The 19,849-nt window shown below is 36.5% G+C and overlaps 3 protein-coding genes across 14 annotated transcripts in view; 1 reads left to right on the plus strand and 2 right to left on the minus strand.

The window, feature by feature from the left end:
* LOC111443601 overlaps positions 1-2,298 on the plus strand; it is a 3,267-nt gene extending 969 nt beyond the window's left edge. Inside the window, exons 2-3 of one of the 2 annotated variants that reach the window (XM_023081495.1) lie at positions 538-1,641; positions 1,744-2,298. In XM_023081495.1, coding sequence (XP_022937263.1) covers positions 632-1,641; positions 1,744-1,897 — 1,164 coding nt within the window. In that variant the 5' untranslated portion in view covers positions 538-631 and the 3' untranslated portion in view covers positions 1,898-2,298. Of the gene's footprint in view, positions 1-526; positions 1,642-1,743 lie in introns of both variants that reach the window. The other variant, XM_023081496.1, reaches the window with a different exon arrangement.
* Positions 2,299-4,087: 1,789 nt separating this feature from the next.
* Positions 4,088-9,414, minus strand: LOC111442596 (probable E3 ubiquitin-protein ligase RZFP34). Of its 3 annotated transcripts, XM_023080020.1 has the most exons (13): positions 7,181-9,403; positions 6,774-7,051; positions 6,465-6,697; positions 6,293-6,380; positions 6,134-6,193; positions 5,990-6,022; positions 5,811-5,888; positions 5,591-5,634; positions 5,393-5,433; positions 5,214-5,296; positions 5,034-5,125; positions 4,852-4,963; positions 4,088-4,546 (listed from the first exon to the last, which is right to left on the minus strand). In XM_023080020.1, the coding sequence occupies exons 3-13, from the start codon at positions 6,635-6,637 to the stop codon at positions 4,442-4,444; spliced, it is 909 nt and encodes a 302-aa protein (XP_022935788.1). In that variant the 5' UTR covers positions 6,638-6,697; positions 6,774-7,051; positions 7,181-9,403; the 3' UTR covers positions 4,088-4,441. The 3 variants fall into 3 exon arrangements, with proteins under 3 accessions (XP_022935788.1, XP_022935789.1, XP_022935787.1); XM_023080021.1 differs by lacking the exon at positions 6,774-7,051 and having other exon boundaries at positions 9,248-9,414; XM_023080019.1 differs by having other exon boundaries at positions 6,465-7,051.
* On the minus strand, positions 7,400-19,801 carry LOC111442594. Of its 9 annotated transcripts, none has more exons than XM_023080018.1 (10): positions 19,568-19,801; positions 18,530-18,801; positions 17,656-18,316; positions 17,205-17,404; positions 16,879-17,123; positions 15,894-16,579; positions 15,691-15,810; positions 14,052-15,550; positions 13,460-13,573; positions 7,400-9,599 (listed from the first exon to the last, which is right to left on the minus strand). In XM_023080018.1, exons 2-6 carry the CDS (start codon positions 18,799-18,801, stop codon positions 16,035-16,037), a joined length of 1,923 nt encoding a protein of 640 aa, XP_022935786.1. In that variant the 5' UTR covers positions 19,568-19,801; the 3' UTR covers positions 7,400-9,599; positions 13,460-13,573; positions 14,052-15,550; positions 15,691-15,810; positions 15,894-16,034. The 9 variants fall into 9 exon arrangements, with proteins under 9 accessions (XP_022935786.1, XP_022935783.1, XP_022935781.1 ...); XM_023080015.1 differs by having other exon boundaries at positions 14,052-15,593; XM_023080013.1 differs by having other exon boundaries at positions 14,052-14,251; positions 14,371-15,593; positions 15,691-16,579.
* Between the last annotated feature and the right edge of the window lie 48 nt (positions 19,802-19,849).

Raw genomic sequence — 19,849 nt, forward strand, 5'->3', positions numbered from 1 at the left:
TTTTTTTTTTTTTTTTTTTTTTTTTTTTTTTTTTTTTTTTTTTTTTTTTTTTTTTTTGTAATGAGATTTCTGCGATCGTTGTACTTGAGTTATCGCTGTTACTGCTTGTTCATTTGAGCTTTTGATGATTTGTTCGTTGTTTTGATCTCCGTTTTTGGATCATTTCATCGATTTCGGACTGTTACAACGCTCTCATTGGATACTTGATTTTCACTGGATCTTTCCGCAGATTAATGAACTGTCTAGAAACTTCTCTCCCTTTGATTCACAGATTTGTGTCTATTTTTCCATTTTATGCCTCATTATCAGATACCTCCTGTTTCCAACGCTAAATTGTAACTGCTGGTGCGTCCAACAAATTTTCTAACCAATTTTGTCTGTATATTATTTTCCTTGGATTCTTCTTTTTTTGGAAAAACATGATTGAGACGATTGTTTCCTTTATCATCATTCTGTCTGTTCTTTAGTTTGGTTAATTTTCCATTCAATCTCTTCTTCTTCTTCTTCTTCCAATGAAATGTCTCAGTTTGTTTACAGGAAACAAGCTTGGCCATTGCCAGAGTCCAGCATTTGCAGTGTTTGAAGATTGCTTCACAGAGAGATCAGTTCCACTTTTGAATCAGCTACAACAATGGCTGACTCTGGTTCTGAGTTGTGTCCTGTTCAGTCTGCCGTGTTGGGGCACAAATCCAAAGGCAGCCCTTTTTTCAGTGTCCCTGGTCTCTTTGTTGGCTTAAATTTCAAAGTAGCTTCAGATCATGATTCAGTCAAAAGTCCCACCTCTCCTTTAGAACTTAGGGTGTTTTCAAATCTTAGCAACTCAATAGGATCCCCTAAATCATCCTATGGCGGCCATAGAAGGAGCTGGGATTGTAGTAAAGTAGGATTAGGCATTATTGATTCTCTTGATGATGATAATAACCTATCTGCTAAACCTCTTGGATCATCTGAGAGTAAGAACATCATTTTTGGACCCCAAGTTAGAACCAAGACTCAGACCCCAAATCTTCACATTGATCCAGTTTTTCCCCGGGCAGGTCCTGGATCTTTGCCTAAAAATTGTCCCAACTTTCTACCATTGCAGTTCAAATCAATACGTGGTGGTAGCTCAGAGGTTTTCTTTGAAATTGGAGAACCATTAGAATTCAAGCCTTCAAAGAAGAGTGAGGCGTGTTCATTGGACTCGACCCGGTTCGTCTCTGCATCTCGTGGTGTAAAAGGTCGCAGCTTCTTCCATTCTACAAATCCATTTGTGAAGAAAGTGATGACAAATGGTGATTCTGAGCCTCATGACAAAGTTTTGTCTGCAGATGTTTCAACCTTAGCATCTGTAACGCTACCTGTTTCCGGGTTCGTAGAGTCTCTTTCTGCAAGCCAGATCGAGCTCTCCGAGGATTATACTCGTGTAATATCCCATGGTGCCAATCCAAAATCCACTCACATTTTTGGTGACTGCATTTTAGAATGTCACTCTAATGATTTGAACAACTTGAACAAGAAGGAGATGAATGAGATAGGATCTCCTCTCTCAGTTCGAAGCAGCCTGGACAATCCTTCTCCATGTCAACCAATTGATTTTCTGAGTTTTTGTTACTTTTGCAACAAAAAACTTGAAAGTGGGAAAGACATATACATATACAGGTTTGTCACAACCACATTATGCAGTGGCTTCATTATCTCTGCTTGAAACATTGTCGAATGTTTTTTTTCACATAAAAAACTAAACACCCTTTGTTTCGATAGGGGCGAGAAAGCGTTTTGCAGCGCTGACTGTCGCCATCAGGAGATTGTGAATGAAGAAGAATTCGAGAAGCCTGTCTGTGAAATCTTCGAACATTCTTCAACATCCAGAGATGGCAAAGAAGAGTTTGAAACTCATGGCACCATTTTTGAATAAACAGGTTGGTGTCCTCCACAGCCACAGTGCCAATCGACAAATGCTGTTCGGTCGTCTGTTAACAGAAGAGCTGTTGTTATGGCAGCCATGGATGATCCTGTACATTGATGATGCATTTGTTTGATTTGCATTTCTTCACTGTCAGGGTATGTTTTTCATCTTTTTTTCCTTCTGAAATTCTCATAAATTTGGCAATTTTATTGTCAAGCCCAGCTAGTATGGCCTTGTAGAAGAGTTCATAGGGTAGAAGCCTCTGCTTTCATGGCTCCCCCATATTCTAATTTTCTGGCTTTGTATCTTTTTAATGGCCAGATATGATAAAACACTTTGAAGCACTGAGCATCATATTTCTTTTCCCTCCAAATTAAACCACAAATAGAATACTCTTCCAAATTGTTGGTCACCTTGGTGGATCATATGTTCTCTGAAAATTAGAAAAGAATTTAGTGCCTGATGTTATAACATAAACATAAACATAAACAACCATTCATGTTTTTCCATTTTTTCCAAAAAGTGCCTTCTTCCTTCCTTCTATAATGGCACCATCAAGTTGCCTTCTACTTGCTAAACTTTGAACTTATTTTGTTCTTGAATTTAAGGATAGATTTGATTACACTTTTTAAAATCTTTGAAATCTATTAAACGGTAGCTCAACGTATCTTCGTAGAACAAGAACTACGAGATTGCCCCTTTCATTCTACCCATAACTAGTTTGAGACTTTCAACCTACTTTTCTTTTCATAACTTTCATGATGTTTTTATTATAATTTAGTAAAAAGGTAAAATAAAATATTTTGAAATTTCAAAAACACTTGGATGGGGTTTTAGAAAAAGAAAAACCCATTAAGAGTAATACTCAAATAAAGAGGGAAAAATCATAATTCACTTAAAAAAAGCACTTTTTTGAAAATTATTTGGAACTAGTCCCCATTTATCTTATAGTTTGCGATTTAATCCATGGATTTTGGGTATATTTCTTTTTCATATATATATATATATATTTTTTCTTTTTATGGTGTTGGTGTTGTCTCTTTCTGAGGTGCTTTCTTGTTTTCTCTATGTTTTTCATTTTACTGTTGATTTTTGCCATTCCCTTTTTGTAAAGGTGAGAAAATTAATGAAAATGAAAAGGAAACCACTTTTGTTTTTTTTTTTTTTTTTTCCTTTTTCGCGCTGCATAATTTGTATTATTATTATTATTTTTCCCTAGAAGTTTATTTTTTTACAATATTTTATTAGGGGCTTTGTTTTTTAATTACTGCAAATAATCCCTTGATTACCTCCAAAACTATTCCTGCAATAGAAAATTCCAAAACGTCCGTTATAGGATTTTCATTGTTGTTTTATTCCTTTTTTTTAATATTAAATTATTACTAAATCCAAATGGCTTCATTAATTTTTTACACTTTTGCTTGCTTTTTCCCCCCTTGATTTTAATATTTTGAGTATATTCTTAACGTCGTTAGTCCTGAAACGATATAATAGTCATTAAGAAAAGCATATTAAAATTATGAAACGATATAATAGTCATTAAGAAAAGCATATTAAAATTAAGAATATCGAGAGTACGTCGACCTTGACCCTCAAACTATAACAGTTTACTTTACTTACTTTCGATATTCCTATGGAACGTGTTTCGAGTCTCAAACCCGGGTTACTTTTGGAGGTAAAGAAAGGGGAACATCCAATCATGGTTGAAGGTGGAAAAGCAAAAATGATGAAGCAAAACTTTACTTGGGAAGGAAAGAGATTGTTTGTGGAGTGGAAACATGGAAGAGGGGAAAGAAGAAAGTGAGAAGGTTAGGCTTTTGTTGCTTTGGTCCCCTTTTCCAAATACCTTCCATTTGCATGTGCTCTCATCATTGCCCTTCCTATTCAACCACATTACCCTTTTCTTTTGGCCATTTTACTTTTGAGATTCCTCAACAAAAGCTTGGACAAATTATTAAGCTTGCAAAGGAGATATCAATCCATCGCATATATTACCCAAAACTTGACCTCATTCATGAATACGACCCCTTGAATTGAAACATGACATGGAACTTCAAGTCAAGTTCTTGGATTAATTCGAACTTGAATTGGATCGAACCGAGAACTATCTTTCAAGCTTCTTAAAGAGTTCTCACCTCGATTCGTTGATTCGTTGATTCGTCGGTCGTTTTAGTTATACGTTAGGTCATAAATCATCACGGAAAGCCAAATCAAATGCAATGCAATATTTTCATACTAGCGCGAGGGGGCAAATACAACAATACAGACACCAATAAATAGAATGATGTAGAAAGAAAGAGGTAGAACACAACATCTCAACCAACTAAAGGGAAAAAGAAAAAAAAAAAAGGTGCGATGTTGTTGATTTCCTGAAGCAAAAGCAAAGGAAGCTGCAGAATACGTCGTCATCTTCTCCATCGCTCGAGAATGACGTGTGGCTTGAAGGTTCTTCAGGAGTCGCAGCATGGAAACGGGAGCTTAGATAGCTGGAGATGGAAGCATTTCAGGGCTGCAGGACGATACGATGTGGCCTTCATATCCACATCTCTAGCCTCAGGTCTGTCTGGTGTTGTAGGACTTGCAATTCAAGCACTTTTGGGCCACAATATGATACTGCACATTCGACGTCTTACCGCAATCGTTGCAAAGAATCCAAACCTGTTCGAGTTGTAAAGTTCGTAAGCTTGGAGGATTAAAAGCTTACACCCAAAGGTTATAATATATTCATACATTCTTAACACTCTATCCATATACACTATTCTTAACACTTAATCCATATACACGCTTGCGAGATTATTTTGGTTCAAAACTACATAACAACAGCCTTATGAACACATAAGACTTAGTTTCTACGGCGATATTATATTAAACTACCAATAAATAGCATCAGCAGATACGCTCTAATATAAATATTACCTATTAATGAAAAGAAAGTCGAAGTAAAAGTGAGGTGGAAGCTTTACCATTTTGTTCTGGTACGGCTCTGGAATGGGCGTGGCTGCAATTTCCCTGTCAAATTTTTCCCACACCTTGGACATATCACAAACGGACTTGGAGCAGAGAGGGCAAGCAAATCTGTGGCAGAATCAATGTTATCAGAAAACTAAGTTCCACAAGTAAACAAGAACTCTGTATGAACACTTACTGAAAGTGGTCTCTCATCTCCTTCAAGCAATTATGATGGATGGTGTGTCCACATGGCATTACCGTAACGTCATTGGTCGAATCAAATAGAAACTGCAATCCATTTGTTAAAGATGCGCATCATTACTTAAGTGTAAGAATAGATAGCAAATGAAGAAGGGAAATGAGGGGAAAGCTTTACCTCAAAGCAAACAGGACAGTCATGGTGCATTGCTCCTTCAACGCAGGGATGGCTATTTTTTAAAATAATTGAATAGCAGCAACCTTCACGACAAGATTATATAAAAATCAGCATACACATTTGATACAACTTTAATCAGTCCATTAGCAGGATGCATCAGACAATCACGAATGACTTACCACACTTGTAGCAGTGAAAAAAGTTATGGCGCCCCCCAATTCTGTCAAAACGTTCAAAATGGCATCAAATATTTGTGAGGACATAGGTAAAACTCCAAAGAAAACACATACAATACAACCAAGTTTTTGGTTTTCATGTAAACATATGGAAACAGAGCAATATTATTCGATTAAGATAAATGGATTAGGATATCATACCTACAAATTCCACAGCCATTACAGTGATACTGCTTCTTAGATATCTACAAGAAAGAAAACAAATACCAAAATAAATATAAATAAGGTGGTATGAAATAAAACCAAGTGGATTAAAAAAAATTGACTTCGTTAGTGCATAAGAAAAGAGAGGTGTATACAAAATGGAAAACTGTGAATTGGTGCACGATATGGGAAACCAAGTGGGATGCCCAGTACTTACATCATCATCAAACAGCTTGCAAGCATCACAGAAATATTTCCCAAAGCACACACCGCAATTGATACATTCTTGGCGAACCTGTCGAATCAGAAACCAACAAAAATGTGAATCTAGAGCAAATGAGCACGAGAATTACTAACCAATTATACAAAATTTAAATAGAAAGATTAAGCACACACCTCCTGTTCAGTTCCACAAAGTGAGCATATAACCTGAGAAAACAAAAGTATAGGTAAATTTGAACAGATACTTCAACTCAGAGAAACTTCTGACTAGGTGAAGAGGTTGAACAAGGTGGATAAGTGACAAGTGGGTAACTTTACCTGGTTGACTTCATGGCGTGGGATCTCATGTCTTTCTTTCTGATCAACAGAAATACTATTCTGCAAGAGGAAATTAAAAAAGAAAAGGTTTATGAGTCAACTATATGGTATGATGCTCAGAACCAGATCTAAGATCACGCTCAAAATGTAGTTTCTTGCCTTTATTTCATTATGGCAATGACGGCAATCAAAAATTTCATTACAACAGGGAGCTCTGATGCGGCACCTTCGCCTATAATGTGCACATCTGCAAAATGAAATGTTGTGTGTTTAGGAATTGTACAAGAAAGACCTGAAACAGGGATAGAAAGCAAATTCTCAAGGACTTTACCCATATTGCATGTACCCCATCTCCATCAACTCTTGGGGGTCATTTGACTTTTCAAAGGGCAAAGCCTGAGAATCAAACTGCTCAGTTCTTGTCTCCTTTCCTCTGCATGTCATTTGTTGATTTCCTTCTGTCCCAATCTGTTGAGGCTCGGAGTAAGTTGCAACCTCTGCCATGGAAATATAATATCCTCCAATGCAAGACAATGGTTGAATCTGGGTAGAAGCTTAAAGCACCTGCATATAGGAATAAATTCAGCAATCATCCTAAAGCCAGAAAAGGCATGTTAATCACCGTCAAAAAGGCCATGACATTGTTGCTCTCTTCTATACAGCTGCAGACCACAGCACATCAGCAACAAATAATCCATGGAACGTTGTACAGCTCCAATCATCATAACTCCAAGAGGAGAGTTCAGTTCATCCAAAAAAGAAGAGTTATAGGAGACCCATATAATAACTACAACGCAGCACTGGGGAACCCCAGAGCCTCCAGCTTTGAATAGTGACCAATTGCAGATCATGATCACTTGATTTGTTGAAGACTCCGGATGCAATTCCCACTAAACTGGGTCAACCAGATGCATCAACCTATGGTAAAAGCAACACATACCCAATCAAATGTGTTCCAAAAATAACAAAAAAAAGAAAAAAAAAGAAAAAAAAAAGCAAAGTATTTAATGGTTCTACTCGCTTAATTGTCCAAAAGGACATGCCTACCTCAAATTGAAAATCCGCGTTCAGTTTCCGTCAAGAACCCAACTTACCCATCTATTATTTTCTCTGTGAAAGCCAATAGATTTTCCTTCATCATATGGTATTTTGCAATCATCCGGTTCCTCCGTTCCCATAATACTGAGAACCAAACAACCAAGAAGAAGACAACTATTTTCCCAGATTAGCAAAAAGGTTTGTTTTTTTTTTTCCCCCTTTTTTTTTACTCTTCTTGAAGGCGGCCATGGCCAGCAACTGTCTGAATAATGAAAATTGTTCCGGAGGGCAAGGTGCAAGAGGAAGCTCTATTCATTGAAGAGAGATGGAGAATTGATAAAATGAGGGGGAACTGAACTTTAAGCTTCTAAGGTGAACAACTCAATCTGCGTAGCTGATCTTACAATTGGAGGAATAGATTATGTGCCCAAGGCTATCCAGCCAACCAAATATAACGCCCATAACTGCACCTACAGCTCTGGCAATCTCGCTAGCAGAGAGCCACCTATAACTCTTATGGTCTCTGAGAGTCTGAGGATAATCAGGACTTCATCGGGAACACGTAGAAGAAGCACAAACACGTCCAGAACTCCAAAGATGCTACTCATACTCCAACGTCAAGTTTTCGAAAGGTTGCAGACAAGAATCCAACATCAAACACCACTCAGAAGCATCTATCTAAACTTCATTTGTACTTAGTTATAATAACTCGTCCAAGTCCACTGCAAAAGGGTGAAGTACGTCGATGGGACGGTGTGGCTACCATCCCAGCTCCCTACTGCTCCTCATAATTAGATTTTTAAAATAAAAATAAACAAATAAATAAAAAGATCGTAGATTATATCACAAGCCCGGCAAAGATTGTGGCTAGGGTTTTTACAAGGTATCACCAGCGACCAAGTTGGGAGAAAGCCAGAGAATCCTGAATATTTGGTAAAGAACATCCAAATAAATAAACCACAGCTTGCTTCGTTTTGGACATCATCTCGCGTACTCAAGTAGTAGACCCTATGATTCTGTACAATTATCAAACAAAAACCACCATTCGCGTGTTCAACATGTAATTTAAAGCACCAATAGAGGGGTGAATGCCAAAATGTCACCACTGAATCTAAAACTTCTCTGACCTGACTTCCCACCCATCAAACCATGCAACAAACCATTTCGATTGAAATTCAACATCATAGGAACAGCTTCCATGAATATTATACTACGTAGCAATGAGCTTTAAGAAACGTGTCTTACGTTTTTGGGGTGGAGGGTCAAGGGGGAGACTCAAAAAGGCTGCAAAATAGATACTATCTCCCTAACTAAGAAGATAAGCATCTTAAACATAACACTTAAAAAATGGAAGACGAAGTCAAGACCTCAAAATTATGATCAAGGATGTAACATCCATTCATGAGCATTACTCAGTTCAACAACTTCAAGAACGGACGTCAAAGTCTTCAATACTGCAGGAGGCAAGGAATTTTAACAGACATCTAGCTCTTAGTTTCTATAAACAAAACCCTAACCGAAAAGCATTTCAACACACAATCAAAATGTACTCAAGAAATACAAAAACTTCAGACCAAGATACATCATCAAATCGAAACATCGCTCAATTCATCAACTTTAGCAACACCTAGCTGCAAGAGAAACCTCAGACAAAACTAGGGAACGAACATCCCCAGAGCCATTAATCGCAGAGAACCAAACAGCCTAGTACGACCCAAAAAATTGCAAGGATAATTTTGACTTCATTATCGCAAGAAAGAAAAATTATAGAAAATTTGGGACCATATACCTCCACAATTGTAGTTGCAGAGGGAACAAGAACACAATCGAGAACCACTCACAACAAGTCGAACTAAACCAGAAGGTATAAGATCCCAAATCCCCATCTATTTCGCGATAAAATCATCAAAGAAACCAAACAAAAAATTCAAGCCAGAAAGCAAATGCACAACACATTTGCCGAAGAAAGAAGACAAGATAAAACTAAAATCCAACCGTTCCACCAAAAGATGATCAAAAACAAGAATTACGAACTACAGAAAAACCACAGAAAATTGTCTAAATAGAATAACGAACTTCGTTCAGTCGGCGAACACACAAGCTTGCAGATGCGAACCCGAATACCAAAAACAGCTACAAAAAGAGATCCAACACAAAAATCGAAGCACCAAACAGCCGAGAAACTCAATGAGTTCCAAGAACCAGATGAGAAATGAGGACGAGAAAGACGAGAATCCGAAGGTGTGTGAGGTACAGTTCAAAGAGAAACGGTATTTATAGTAAAGGCGAGGGCGCGGTTTCCAGAGGCTTCGCAACGCGCGTTTCTCAAAGAACGACAGCGATACTGTGAAGCTTCGGGTGTCGCCATCCCTTATGGCCAGCGCATGAATTTCCTCTTCTACCCCTCTCTTTTGAATTATCTTCAATACTGCATTTTTTTTTTTTTATAAATTTAATATGCCATAAATTTTTAACTCACAATAATTTTTTAAAAAAGAAAAAAATAATTAACTTATTAGATATAAATTTAAATTTTATGTTCATATAGCCTTAAATTTTAATTTTTTTGTTTAATAAATTTTTAAATTTTAAAAAATATAATAATTCAATTACTAAATTTTTAGTTATTTTAGCTAATTTTTCCTTTTGGAGCAAGTTTTATAGGTGTGTTTGAATGTGTGTGTTTTTTTGGACCAAATTTATAGCTGTAAAGAACAAAAGCCATACTTCTCAAAGATTCCGATGCTTCTACAGCAATACAATTTTCTTTATTTCATACTAATTTTATGGATTTTTAAAAATACTAAAAAAAAAAAAGGTAAATATATAAATATTTTTTTTCAAATATATATACAAATATATAAATGACACTGAAATTTATGTTTATAATTTCCATTAGTGACAAAAAAAATTAATTCGTAATTTATTTCACCATTGAGTAAATTAGTTTTATTTCCCAAGAAGATCGAATTTTCCAATTTCTTTTAGGAATTATTCAAAATTGGCGGAAGATTCTAAAATTATCCTTTTGAAATTAAATAAATTTGAAAAATATAGATGGTACAATCAAATAAGTACGAAAGCTTTTATTTATTTATTTTTTTTAATTTATTACAAAAAATCAAAATTGGAAAATAAAATAGGACATAATCAATTAGAACACTAATATGATATTGTTGAATTTTTTTTTTTTAATCTTTCAATAATATGATTTTGTAAAAATGTAAAAAAATTAATTTAAAAATTAGATGAATAAAATAAAATAAAAAAAATAAAAATCAACGGTAAGGGAGGAAAAACCAAAAGAGAGGGAATCTATGTAAATAAGAACATAGATGAATGGATTACAGTTGTAATTTATTTGTTTTTTTTTTTTTTTCGAAAATTTAAAATTGTCGGTTATCTTGAAGCGTGTTTGATTCTAGAAGCCAAACACCAGGTCACGGAGATTCAGTTTGGACGGTTCAGATTTAAAGTGACGGGTGGAGTGGGAAGTGAAGCGTCGTTTTTTGTGTGCCACGTGTCAAGATGAAAATTATAAAAGAAATGACGTGGACGGATGACCGTGAATATAATAATAATAATAATAATAAAGAGTTTTGGATAAGTGTTTGGGGGGGAAAAACCAGGAGGAAGGTGTCTCACGTAATCATGAGTTTTATTTTATTTTATTTTATTTTTAACAAACTATTTTGATGTTTATCGGAACAGACAAGGAAGAAAAGAATGGGATGGGGATGGGACTCATCTTTGCCACGTCTATATTTGTTTTTATTTTTAATAAATTATTAATTAAATATATAATCTAACCCTAATCATGCCATTTTTTAACTCAAAAGGTTATTAATCTAATTTACATTATTATTTGTTTTGTCCTTAGTTCAAAATTGAACTGATATTATTCTCGTGCGACATGACATGACACGACTATATTATTTATTTGCTGTTGTTTCTAAGAGTTGTTTCAACATATTTCTTCATCATTTCCAAGACGGAAAATTATTATCCCCACAAATTCGAATCCTTTCAACGTTCTTCCTAGAAAAAATATCAAGAGATCACTCAATATAACATTGCTCCAAACTGAACACGCTTAACTAAGATTCTTGTGGTTGAGCCACCAAAAAGAAATATGCATCTTTTGGCATAGATAGAAATTTAATTCTTTTTTAGTCTTACTCAACAACTATATTATAATAGCCTAAGCAATCGTTAGCAGATATTGTTCGTTTTAGTCTGTTACGTATTGTCGTCAGCCTCATAATTTTAGAACGTCTCTGCTAAAGAGATGTTACTGTACCCTTATAAGGAATGTTTCATCCCCTCTCCAACCGATATGGGATCTCATAATCCACCCCCCTTAGGGGCCAACATCGCTAACACACCGCCCAGTGACTAGCTCTAATACCATTGTAACGGTCCAAGCCCATGTCCGTTTTGGCCCGTTATGTATCATCGTCAACCTCATGATTTTACAATGTGTTTACTAGGATAAGGTTTTACAGCCTTATAAGTAATGTTTCGTTCCTCTTTCTAATCGACATGGGATCTCGTACATATACATACTCAAGATCACTCTCATTTCAATATTGTCTCGTTCATTCAAATGGACTCCAGTTGAGGGGTTAAAAAATGATCTTGCCCTTAAAAATGATTACTTCCTTTTGTAGACATGGGAGGAAGCTGGATAAGAGCAGCCACCCAGACTAGTAGAAGCCCACTCAGCCATCACTATACTAGCCCCAGTGCACAACATATGGATACGATAAGGATACCGAACCCAGTTTTAATGTCATTTTCAAAGCAAAAAATGGAATAAAACGTTCACATGTTTACACATATCACTTACATTGTGACGAGCCATGGACGTGGGTGTGCACGAATAATCCAAAAAGATGCACACCTTTTTCATCGATTCTTTGTGCTCTCTTGAGTACAAGAACTAAATCTATGGGAAGATTTGGGGAAATTTTGGATTCCATAAAAAGTGGATAATTTTCTTTTTTTAATTCCAGGGGAAACTAACCCAATACTTCATCTTTCCTTTTTCGGCTGATAACGACTAGTCTTCACAACCTAATAGATTTCATCCTTATTTACAACAAAATTCAGTAAATGCGCTCAAACTACGGGTCTGTTTCGGTCTGTTTTGGTCGTTTATGATAAATATTTGTTTAGTAGTTTTTAAAAATTATATTTGTTCTCTTTTAATGTCTTTATCTTTCGTCGAAGGTGTGAAAACCTCTTTCTATTAGATGCATTTTAAAAGCCGTGAGGTTGGCGATGATACGTAACGAGCTAAAACGGACAATATCTACTAAAGGTGGACTTAAGCTAGGCTATTACAAATGGTATCATAGCTGGACACTGAGCGGTCGGCTGGTGAGGACTCTGGGCTTTCAAGGGGGTGGATTGTGAGATCTGACATTGGTTAGAGAGGAAACAAAACATTTCTTAGTAGGGTATGGAAACCTCTCCCTAGTAAACACAACATCATATAACGAGTCAAAACGGACAATATCTATTTATAGCCAGAAGAATTCTCAAAACCCCAAGAGATTTGAATTCCAAAATATCAATAAATTGAAAACAAAATGAAAAGAAGGAATAGAATGAATGCAAGTTTAGGATAGAAGAATCAACAGATTGTAAGCAAAGGGATTTTGGGATCAAATCGCCACACCAGAAAGTTGTTGAGATAAGCAGAAAAGATGGATGGTAAAAATTGAAGCAAAAAGAAGGGGCGTAAAGAGTAGGAATATTCTTAGGAAATATCACAGCAACAAAAGGTGGCTAAAGGACACGAGGAAGCAAGTTAAGCCAACTGTCCTACTATTCTCAGCCATGAGGAACGGTTAAAAATCTCCAAAAACGTTAAAGAACTGTGGGGCCCTCCACTCACATCCCATCCATAAATAGTATCTTCTTCAGTTACACAAGGTGATTCAAACTAGCAACATATTATGATGGTAAAGTTTTTTACTTTTTCTTTTGACCACAGATTCGGATTAGGTTGAGGTAAAACCAATCCGATATAAGATAAAATATCAATTACTATTCTAAAAGTCAGTCAATCTTGGAGCACTAATCTATAATGTTGGAAAAAAAAACTACTCATGATAAACCTTATCAATCTCTAAGAAATCAACAAGATATTAATAATAATGATGACAATGATGACGGAATAATTCAGATAATATTGGTTTGGGTATCTATCATTAATAAATTGAAATGATATGAGATTCATTAAGATCAAAAGAATCAGTAGAATAGAAAGAAGTCACTGACCTGAAAAAGATGTTGCCACAGTGACACGTATGCTTTAACATCCAGCGTCCTTCAACTGCAATGCGTTTCCCTCACGATCGTCTCTTAGTACCCTGCAAAATTTGAGCATGCCACCTATACAAGAAGAATGAAACTTTAAGTGATAGCAGTGACTTTGACTGAACCCTTAATCATGCCATAAGAGATCAAACATAGGGTGGTTTTTGTAACCTTAAGTTTCACTTTTCTATATCAAAATCTAGAGGTTTGGCTTTAACCGGAAGAAAATTAAGATATGGAATGTAACAGCCTAAAACGCATCTGCTAAGGAGAGATTTATACACCCTTATAACGAATGTTTCGTTCCTCTGTCTCTCCAATATGGGATCTCACAATATACCCCCCTTCGAGATCCAATGTCCTCGCTGGCACTTGTTACTCTCTCCAATCAATGTGGGATCTAACAATCCGCACACTTAACTGTAGAGTTTTGATGAGATCCGATGCATTAGTACTAGTATGTTTATAAGGGTGTGAAAACTTTTCCTTAGCAGACGCGTTTTAAAAAAAAGTCCAAAAAAAACAATATCGGTTAGCGGTGGGCTTGAACTACCTTTTTGATGCATAGAATATGGCTTTTTCGTAAGATTTGGGACCAGTAGGCTACATATTTGATATCAATTAGGTGGGCTTTAAGTGCATAAATCTTTGCACTATTTCTTCATGCTTTCCCAAAAGCTAAGTTCAGTCCCCCACTTGGTTTTTTCAGCTTCATAAATCTTCTTTTCCTTGACAGCCCCTTCCTCTCCCTAGCTAAGAAGCAAGGAAAAGAGAAGGCACTAGTAAATTCTTTCACTTTTCCAGCATAAAAATTTCAGGAATATTTTCTCAACTGTGATATGAAATGAATTTTTTTTACCATTCATTACCACCTTTCTCACGCTTGTTTGCCTCATCGTAGCTCAAAAATTATCCTTCATAAACAAAGCGAGCTTGCAGGTTCACAGTCTGAGCACTTGCCCTATAAGCTTGGAGAAAAGCCATTATCTCAAACCTGCTAAACATAACTGCCAATTGGGTAGGATGCAATATGTGCTACTGTACAGGTGCGTATGCTTCAAAGCTCTTGATGGCCCTTAAATCCTATATGTTGAGGGCATTGATCTAAACCATGGAAACATTACTGGATATCTTCCTGAAGAGCTACACCTTCTATCTGATATGCCATTTTCCACAATTTTTAAATCAGTTTTGCTATCAAGTTCTAAACAGTTTCCAAAAACAACTGGTTTGCAGGGAAATTTCCTCGTGATGTTCTAAATTTCCCAAGTCATAAATATCTTGGCCTTCAGTTCAATGAGTTTGAAGGTGAGTACGCCAATTTCTTTTTTGACAAAGAACTCCATTACAATTTTTATCCACCATAATCGATTTGCCTTCGTACTGCCTGATTATTTAAATTCTCACCAGTTTCTGTGATTGTTCTTGCCAAAAAGTTTCGTGGATGTCTTGCCATGTCAAGTACACCGAGTGAAGAAACCGCAATGAACAATAGTATCTAATGAAAGCGTTTCTTTATAATCTTGGCCATCAGTTTCCAAAGTCCCATGGGAAAATGCCGAGCTTGGAAACGCTCAATGTGACACATAATAACCTGTCTGCAAGCTTCTCAAGCTGCAGAAATTTAGTATACAATACGAACTTTTCACTGGGCAAGCCGCAGGAATTGTTTGTGAGCTAAGCCAAAGCAATCAACTTTGCAATGTAAAGTATTTCTGTCCAGGCCTGTTGATCACAATTTCTTGTAAACCGCTTGCAGCACCTTTGCCTTCATCTTCACCATCTCCTTCCCCACTCGTTAGGAATCACGAACCTCCAAAAGGCCTCATACAATGGTATGATATTGTCCACTTTGAGCATAAATTTTCGTGGCTTTGTTTTTGGTTTCTCCAAAAGCCTCGTACCAATGGAAATCTATTCCTTACTTATAAACCCATGATCAACCTCTTAACCAATGTGAGACTACCTTTCCACAATCCTCAACACCATCATCACCTCCATAACTTCAATATTGCCGTCACCGCCATCAGTATCACATTACCATCCCTACCTCTAGCAAAAGTGAGACAGCTTTAATGCAAAACCAAATGTGGACCTGTAAACAGTAAACAGAAATTTCAATGGCAACATGATATATGTCTACCACTGATTCATAAAGAAAAGTTGTTGATTGCCTCTCTACGTTTCCTCACCTCATCAACAGAGTGGCCATCCTTCAGACCCTATCAGCTGCATTTCATCCATCTGAAACTCTCAGATCCTTGCAAACGTAGAACTCACATTATGGCTAAGCCTTTTCTACCAGCCCATATCTGATAGAACAAACAAAATTATTCATAGTTTTTATGACAAAAGTTAAATAAATAGTTACTAAACAACGAAACTGATACAAAACTTGCATTGAAAATTTCAGGATCAGAGAAGAGAACATTATCTTCCATCTGGGAATCAGTATCAAGATGTAAAAGCTGGAGTAAGCCACCATCTGACAAATCCTTCAAGCCTTTTGCTTCTTGTTGTATGTCAGTAAATGTAATCAATGGTAAAAAATAACAGGGTTGTGCTGACAGTTTGTCCCATGATCCTGATAAACTTGAGAAGGCAACAATGGTCTGGCAGCTTGCTGCCTTTTACATATCAGTGAGACCTTGATGATATGTTTACAGAGATTTCCCATCCTTGACCAAGAACAATCACATAAAGAGAACTCTGAACCAGGATCCCAAATTGTATATTCCAGATTTCTTTTTGACTGAGATATTACTTTTGCAAACTGAAGATTCGACTCATCTAGCATAACATCTACATCTGGGATGTGTAATGCCTTGTTCCATGCATTAGTTAGGATGGATTTATCTCTGAAATTCCCAAAGTATCCGTTCTCTAGACAGTATTGGTCTAACCAATATGAGGAGTGAAACTGAGTTGTAAGAGTGTGGACCAGCCAGTCAACTCTTGACAAGGAACTATTGTTTTGCTCTTTGAAAAGCTTGGATTTTAATCTAATGTGGTATGATTCAATCGCCGCATTGGCCTCCAAAGTGGAAACAGGTAGCGACCGTATACTGTTTATCCACAATTCTACAAGACATGAAACCATGTAAGATCAATAATTCAGGATGAGAACGAGGCATATCCAAAATCACCTAAACAACATCCGTCGCTTAAATAACTATTTTTAAGACGATCACATTAGCATGAGGCTTACAAGTGTTAACATCAATCATAAATATTTTGATATCAAAGATTAAATTACAGCATGCATATTTATAAGGTAAAACTAAAATGAAAGTGAATTACATGGAATAACTAAAATAAAAATAAATTACTAAAAGATGATAGTCATGGTGTTGCAATAACCAACTTCAATAAGAAACTACCTATGTCAGGCAACCACGTATTCGTAAGATAATCAACAAAAGCACACTGATCAGCAAATATTTCCTTAAACTGCTCCATTGCATCTGCAAAACATAACCCAATCCTTGTGCAATACAAAACTTTCCCTAATTTCTTAAGCATCTTTCTTTGTACATCCAAATTAGAACACTTCTTAAGAAGATTCCTCATCCAATTGCGACGAACATGCCATATGCATAATAGAACCCGACACTGAAAAGCCTCCCTGCAAATAACCATGACATCAACGCTCAGACATGATTGTTTAAACAGTTGAACCTATATATAAGGAAAATCCAGAATTAACCTTATAATAGAAACCTCAAAAGAAGGATTGTCTAATAAAAAGGAACCAATTCTCCATTTGGGATCCTTCGCACGAAGTCTTTCAGCTAGCAATCCAAGCCATTTACGAATGTCTTGATCAGAAAAAGAGGATGCAATGATCCAAGCAACGGGAATGGCGTTTTGGGATGAGTCAAAAACAAGTAAACTACACAGTGGAAGCTGCCATGAGATGTTTAAAAAATTATGGATAATGTAATGCTATTTCTATTCAAGCATGAGACAGCAACTTAAAAAACCTACCGCATCACTTTCTTATCATATCATGCAGGCTCTGTAAGCCAATAAGTCATAATTCATAATAGTCAATTAATTCATCAAGCCAATAAGGAATAGAAACATCTAGCACACGGAGAGCAAGAGAAGGCATCTCACAATTCATAATGACATGACATAATCGAAATAAAAAGTACCCGTAGTTTCTTTGATCCAAATGTTGAATGGGAAGCAACAGAGCCATTACGACCATAACGCAACATCTGTTGTAGCTGCCAATCTGTCTGTATGCCCAAGACAAAAGGCTCACAATCACTACGCTCTTGAAAGAAGAAAATGATTTTCTTATTTCGTTGCACCCATATCTTCACACTACAATCATCATTTGGATGAAGCTCATGTGAAGAATTACGAATAGCTCTTTCCATGTTACGGACATCACTACGAGAAAGAAAATCATCACGAGTTCGGGGTCCCCCTTGCCTCTGTACAACCTCTGTATGGTGCTGAACAATATTGTCTATAGATATTCCTTCATACAGCATGGACATAATCTTTTGACGTAATTCCGCTGAAATTCTTAGCGCATACATAGCTCTTGTCCCAACAGCATCATGGTCAAGTATCCCATGGCAAGGAGCTCCTGACTTATCAATATGCTTTCTTTGGTTATAGATGATGAGAGCAAGATGTGGCTGTGTATATAAGCGCTTAACAGTAAAGTGGCAGAGGCAACCTCTCATCATGTGACGTCTTCCTGGTCTGCTGCTCCTCCCAGATGCAGGTTTGATGATTGAGCTACGCCTAACACCAACGTCACTTGCTCGGTAATCTTCTGGACCATAAGAACACCAATACCTGATCATATTACATTTAAGTATAAGGTCAGGCACTTAAATAAAATAAAGTATTGCAGCTAGCTTTATCCAAATAATTGTTGGAGATCATCATTGTCATAATATTCTGTTCCCATGTAATTATCCACTTCTTTTGATGTTTTACAGATTAATTGCATGGGAAACATTATCTTCAGACACATCAAAAGAAGTGGATAATTAAAAAACAACATACAATATATATTCGAGATAACCATCGACCCTTGGTTTGCTGACACTCCCTGCAGTTCTTTTCCTTCTTGATTCAATGCGAAAGCGAGAAGGACATTCTGCATTGGAAGATTCTCCTTTTACGAAATCCTCAACTCTAGAAAATGGAACTAGAGCAATATCAGCACCACCTTGACGACCACCTTCTATTTTTTCCCACATGATATGAGCAGCAGAGAACTCCAAGCATGTTGGATCTTGCACCGGAAGTTTGAGAATGTCCTCCGTTCTCGGCATCTATGGTGCAAAATTAGAAAAGTCAATAATGACTCCAATTTCATACGAAGTCCTACAATAAGAAGCTGAATGACCCTTCTTTCTTCTTCAAAATCATAAAATAAAAACAGCAACAAGCAGCCAGGTTGTCTCTCTTTTCTGTATTTTTCTAAGGGATCCATGAAGGAATTAAACAAAGAAGGCATCCACTCTTGACTCTTACAAGTTCAGCTGCTTACTCTGTTTCATAGATCATTGACAAGAAGATAAAAAATAAAAAAAATAAAAGAGAAAATCCTGATTTTCTATCCCAATAAAAGTTCACGAAACTTATATCCAAAATTGATATTCCTGATCATCAAGACAGGCACGACACAAACATGAGTTACTGCAGAGACATCACAGTGAAAGACTGAAACAAAGGACTAGAGTCTATTGCAGCAACAAACGACACAAACATGGCACAGAAACGCTAGATCAAGCTCAACAAAGCCAATTTGATTGGAACAGAATATATTCCATGCGCTACAGTACGAAATCCAAAAAATTATATACTATTTTGAACAAAGCAACAGTTACAGTAAAGAAAGAGATGAACCAGGCACGAGTAGAAATACTAGATGAAGCTCAACAAAGCCAATTTGAGTCGAACAAATTATACTCCATCCGCTACACTATGAAATCCAAAAAAATTATATACTATTGTGAACAAAGCAGCAGTTACAGTAAGGATATAAAGAGAGAGAAAGAGAGATCAACCAGATGAGTTTCAAAAGGGAAAAACCACCTTATAATTTGTCGATTTAAGTGGACAGTGATGGCAGTCCAATTTTCCGATCGAAGTTTCGAAGTTCTGCCATTATCGATTAACTGAGCTGCTATGGTGATTGATCAGGCAGCGCTAGTAATCAAATCGCCTTCGATCACTCGAAATGTCTCCTTGAAGGCGAATTCTATGGCGGGAAAGGCGTCCAATATCTATAGTTTGATAGCCAGAGTAAATGGTGGTTGACAAAAATGGCCGTGTTTATCGGGAAAATAAGTGCGGTTTTTTTTTTTTTGCTTTTCC

Source organism: Cucurbita moschata, unplaced genomic scaffold (genome assembly GCF_002738365.1).
Source record: "Cucurbita moschata cultivar Rifu unplaced genomic scaffold, Cmos_1.0 Cmo_Scf00005, whole genome shotgun sequence".
Taxonomy (NCBI): Eukaryota; Viridiplantae; Streptophyta; class Magnoliopsida; order Cucurbitales; family Cucurbitaceae; genus Cucurbita; species Cucurbita moschata.

Coding starts and splice junctions, on each gene's coding strand:
- LOC111442596 (XM_023080021.1), bottom strand. CDS start 6,637: ATGGCAGAGGTTGCAACTTACTCCGAGCCTCAACAGATTGGGACAGAA. Junction 5,889..5,989: donor TTTGTGGAACTGAACAGGAG/GTGTGTGCTTAA, acceptor CTGATTCGACAG/GTTCGCCAAGAATGTATCAA. Junction 5,126..5,213: donor ACTGTCCTGTTTGCTTTGAG/GTAAAGCTTTCC, acceptor AATGGATTGCAG/TTTCTATTTGATTCGACCAA.
- LOC111442594 (XM_023080018.1), bottom strand. CDS start 18,801: ATGCCGAGAACGGAGGACATTCTCAAACTTCCGGTGCAAGATCCAACA. Junction 17,124..17,204: donor TTTGAGGTTTCTATTATAAG/GTTAATTCTGGA, acceptor GGTTATTTGCAG/GGAGGCTTTTCAGTGTCGGG. Junction 16,580..16,878: donor TACGTGGTTGCCTGACATAG/GTAGTTTCTTAT, acceptor CATGTCTTGTAG/AATTGTGGATAAACAGTATA.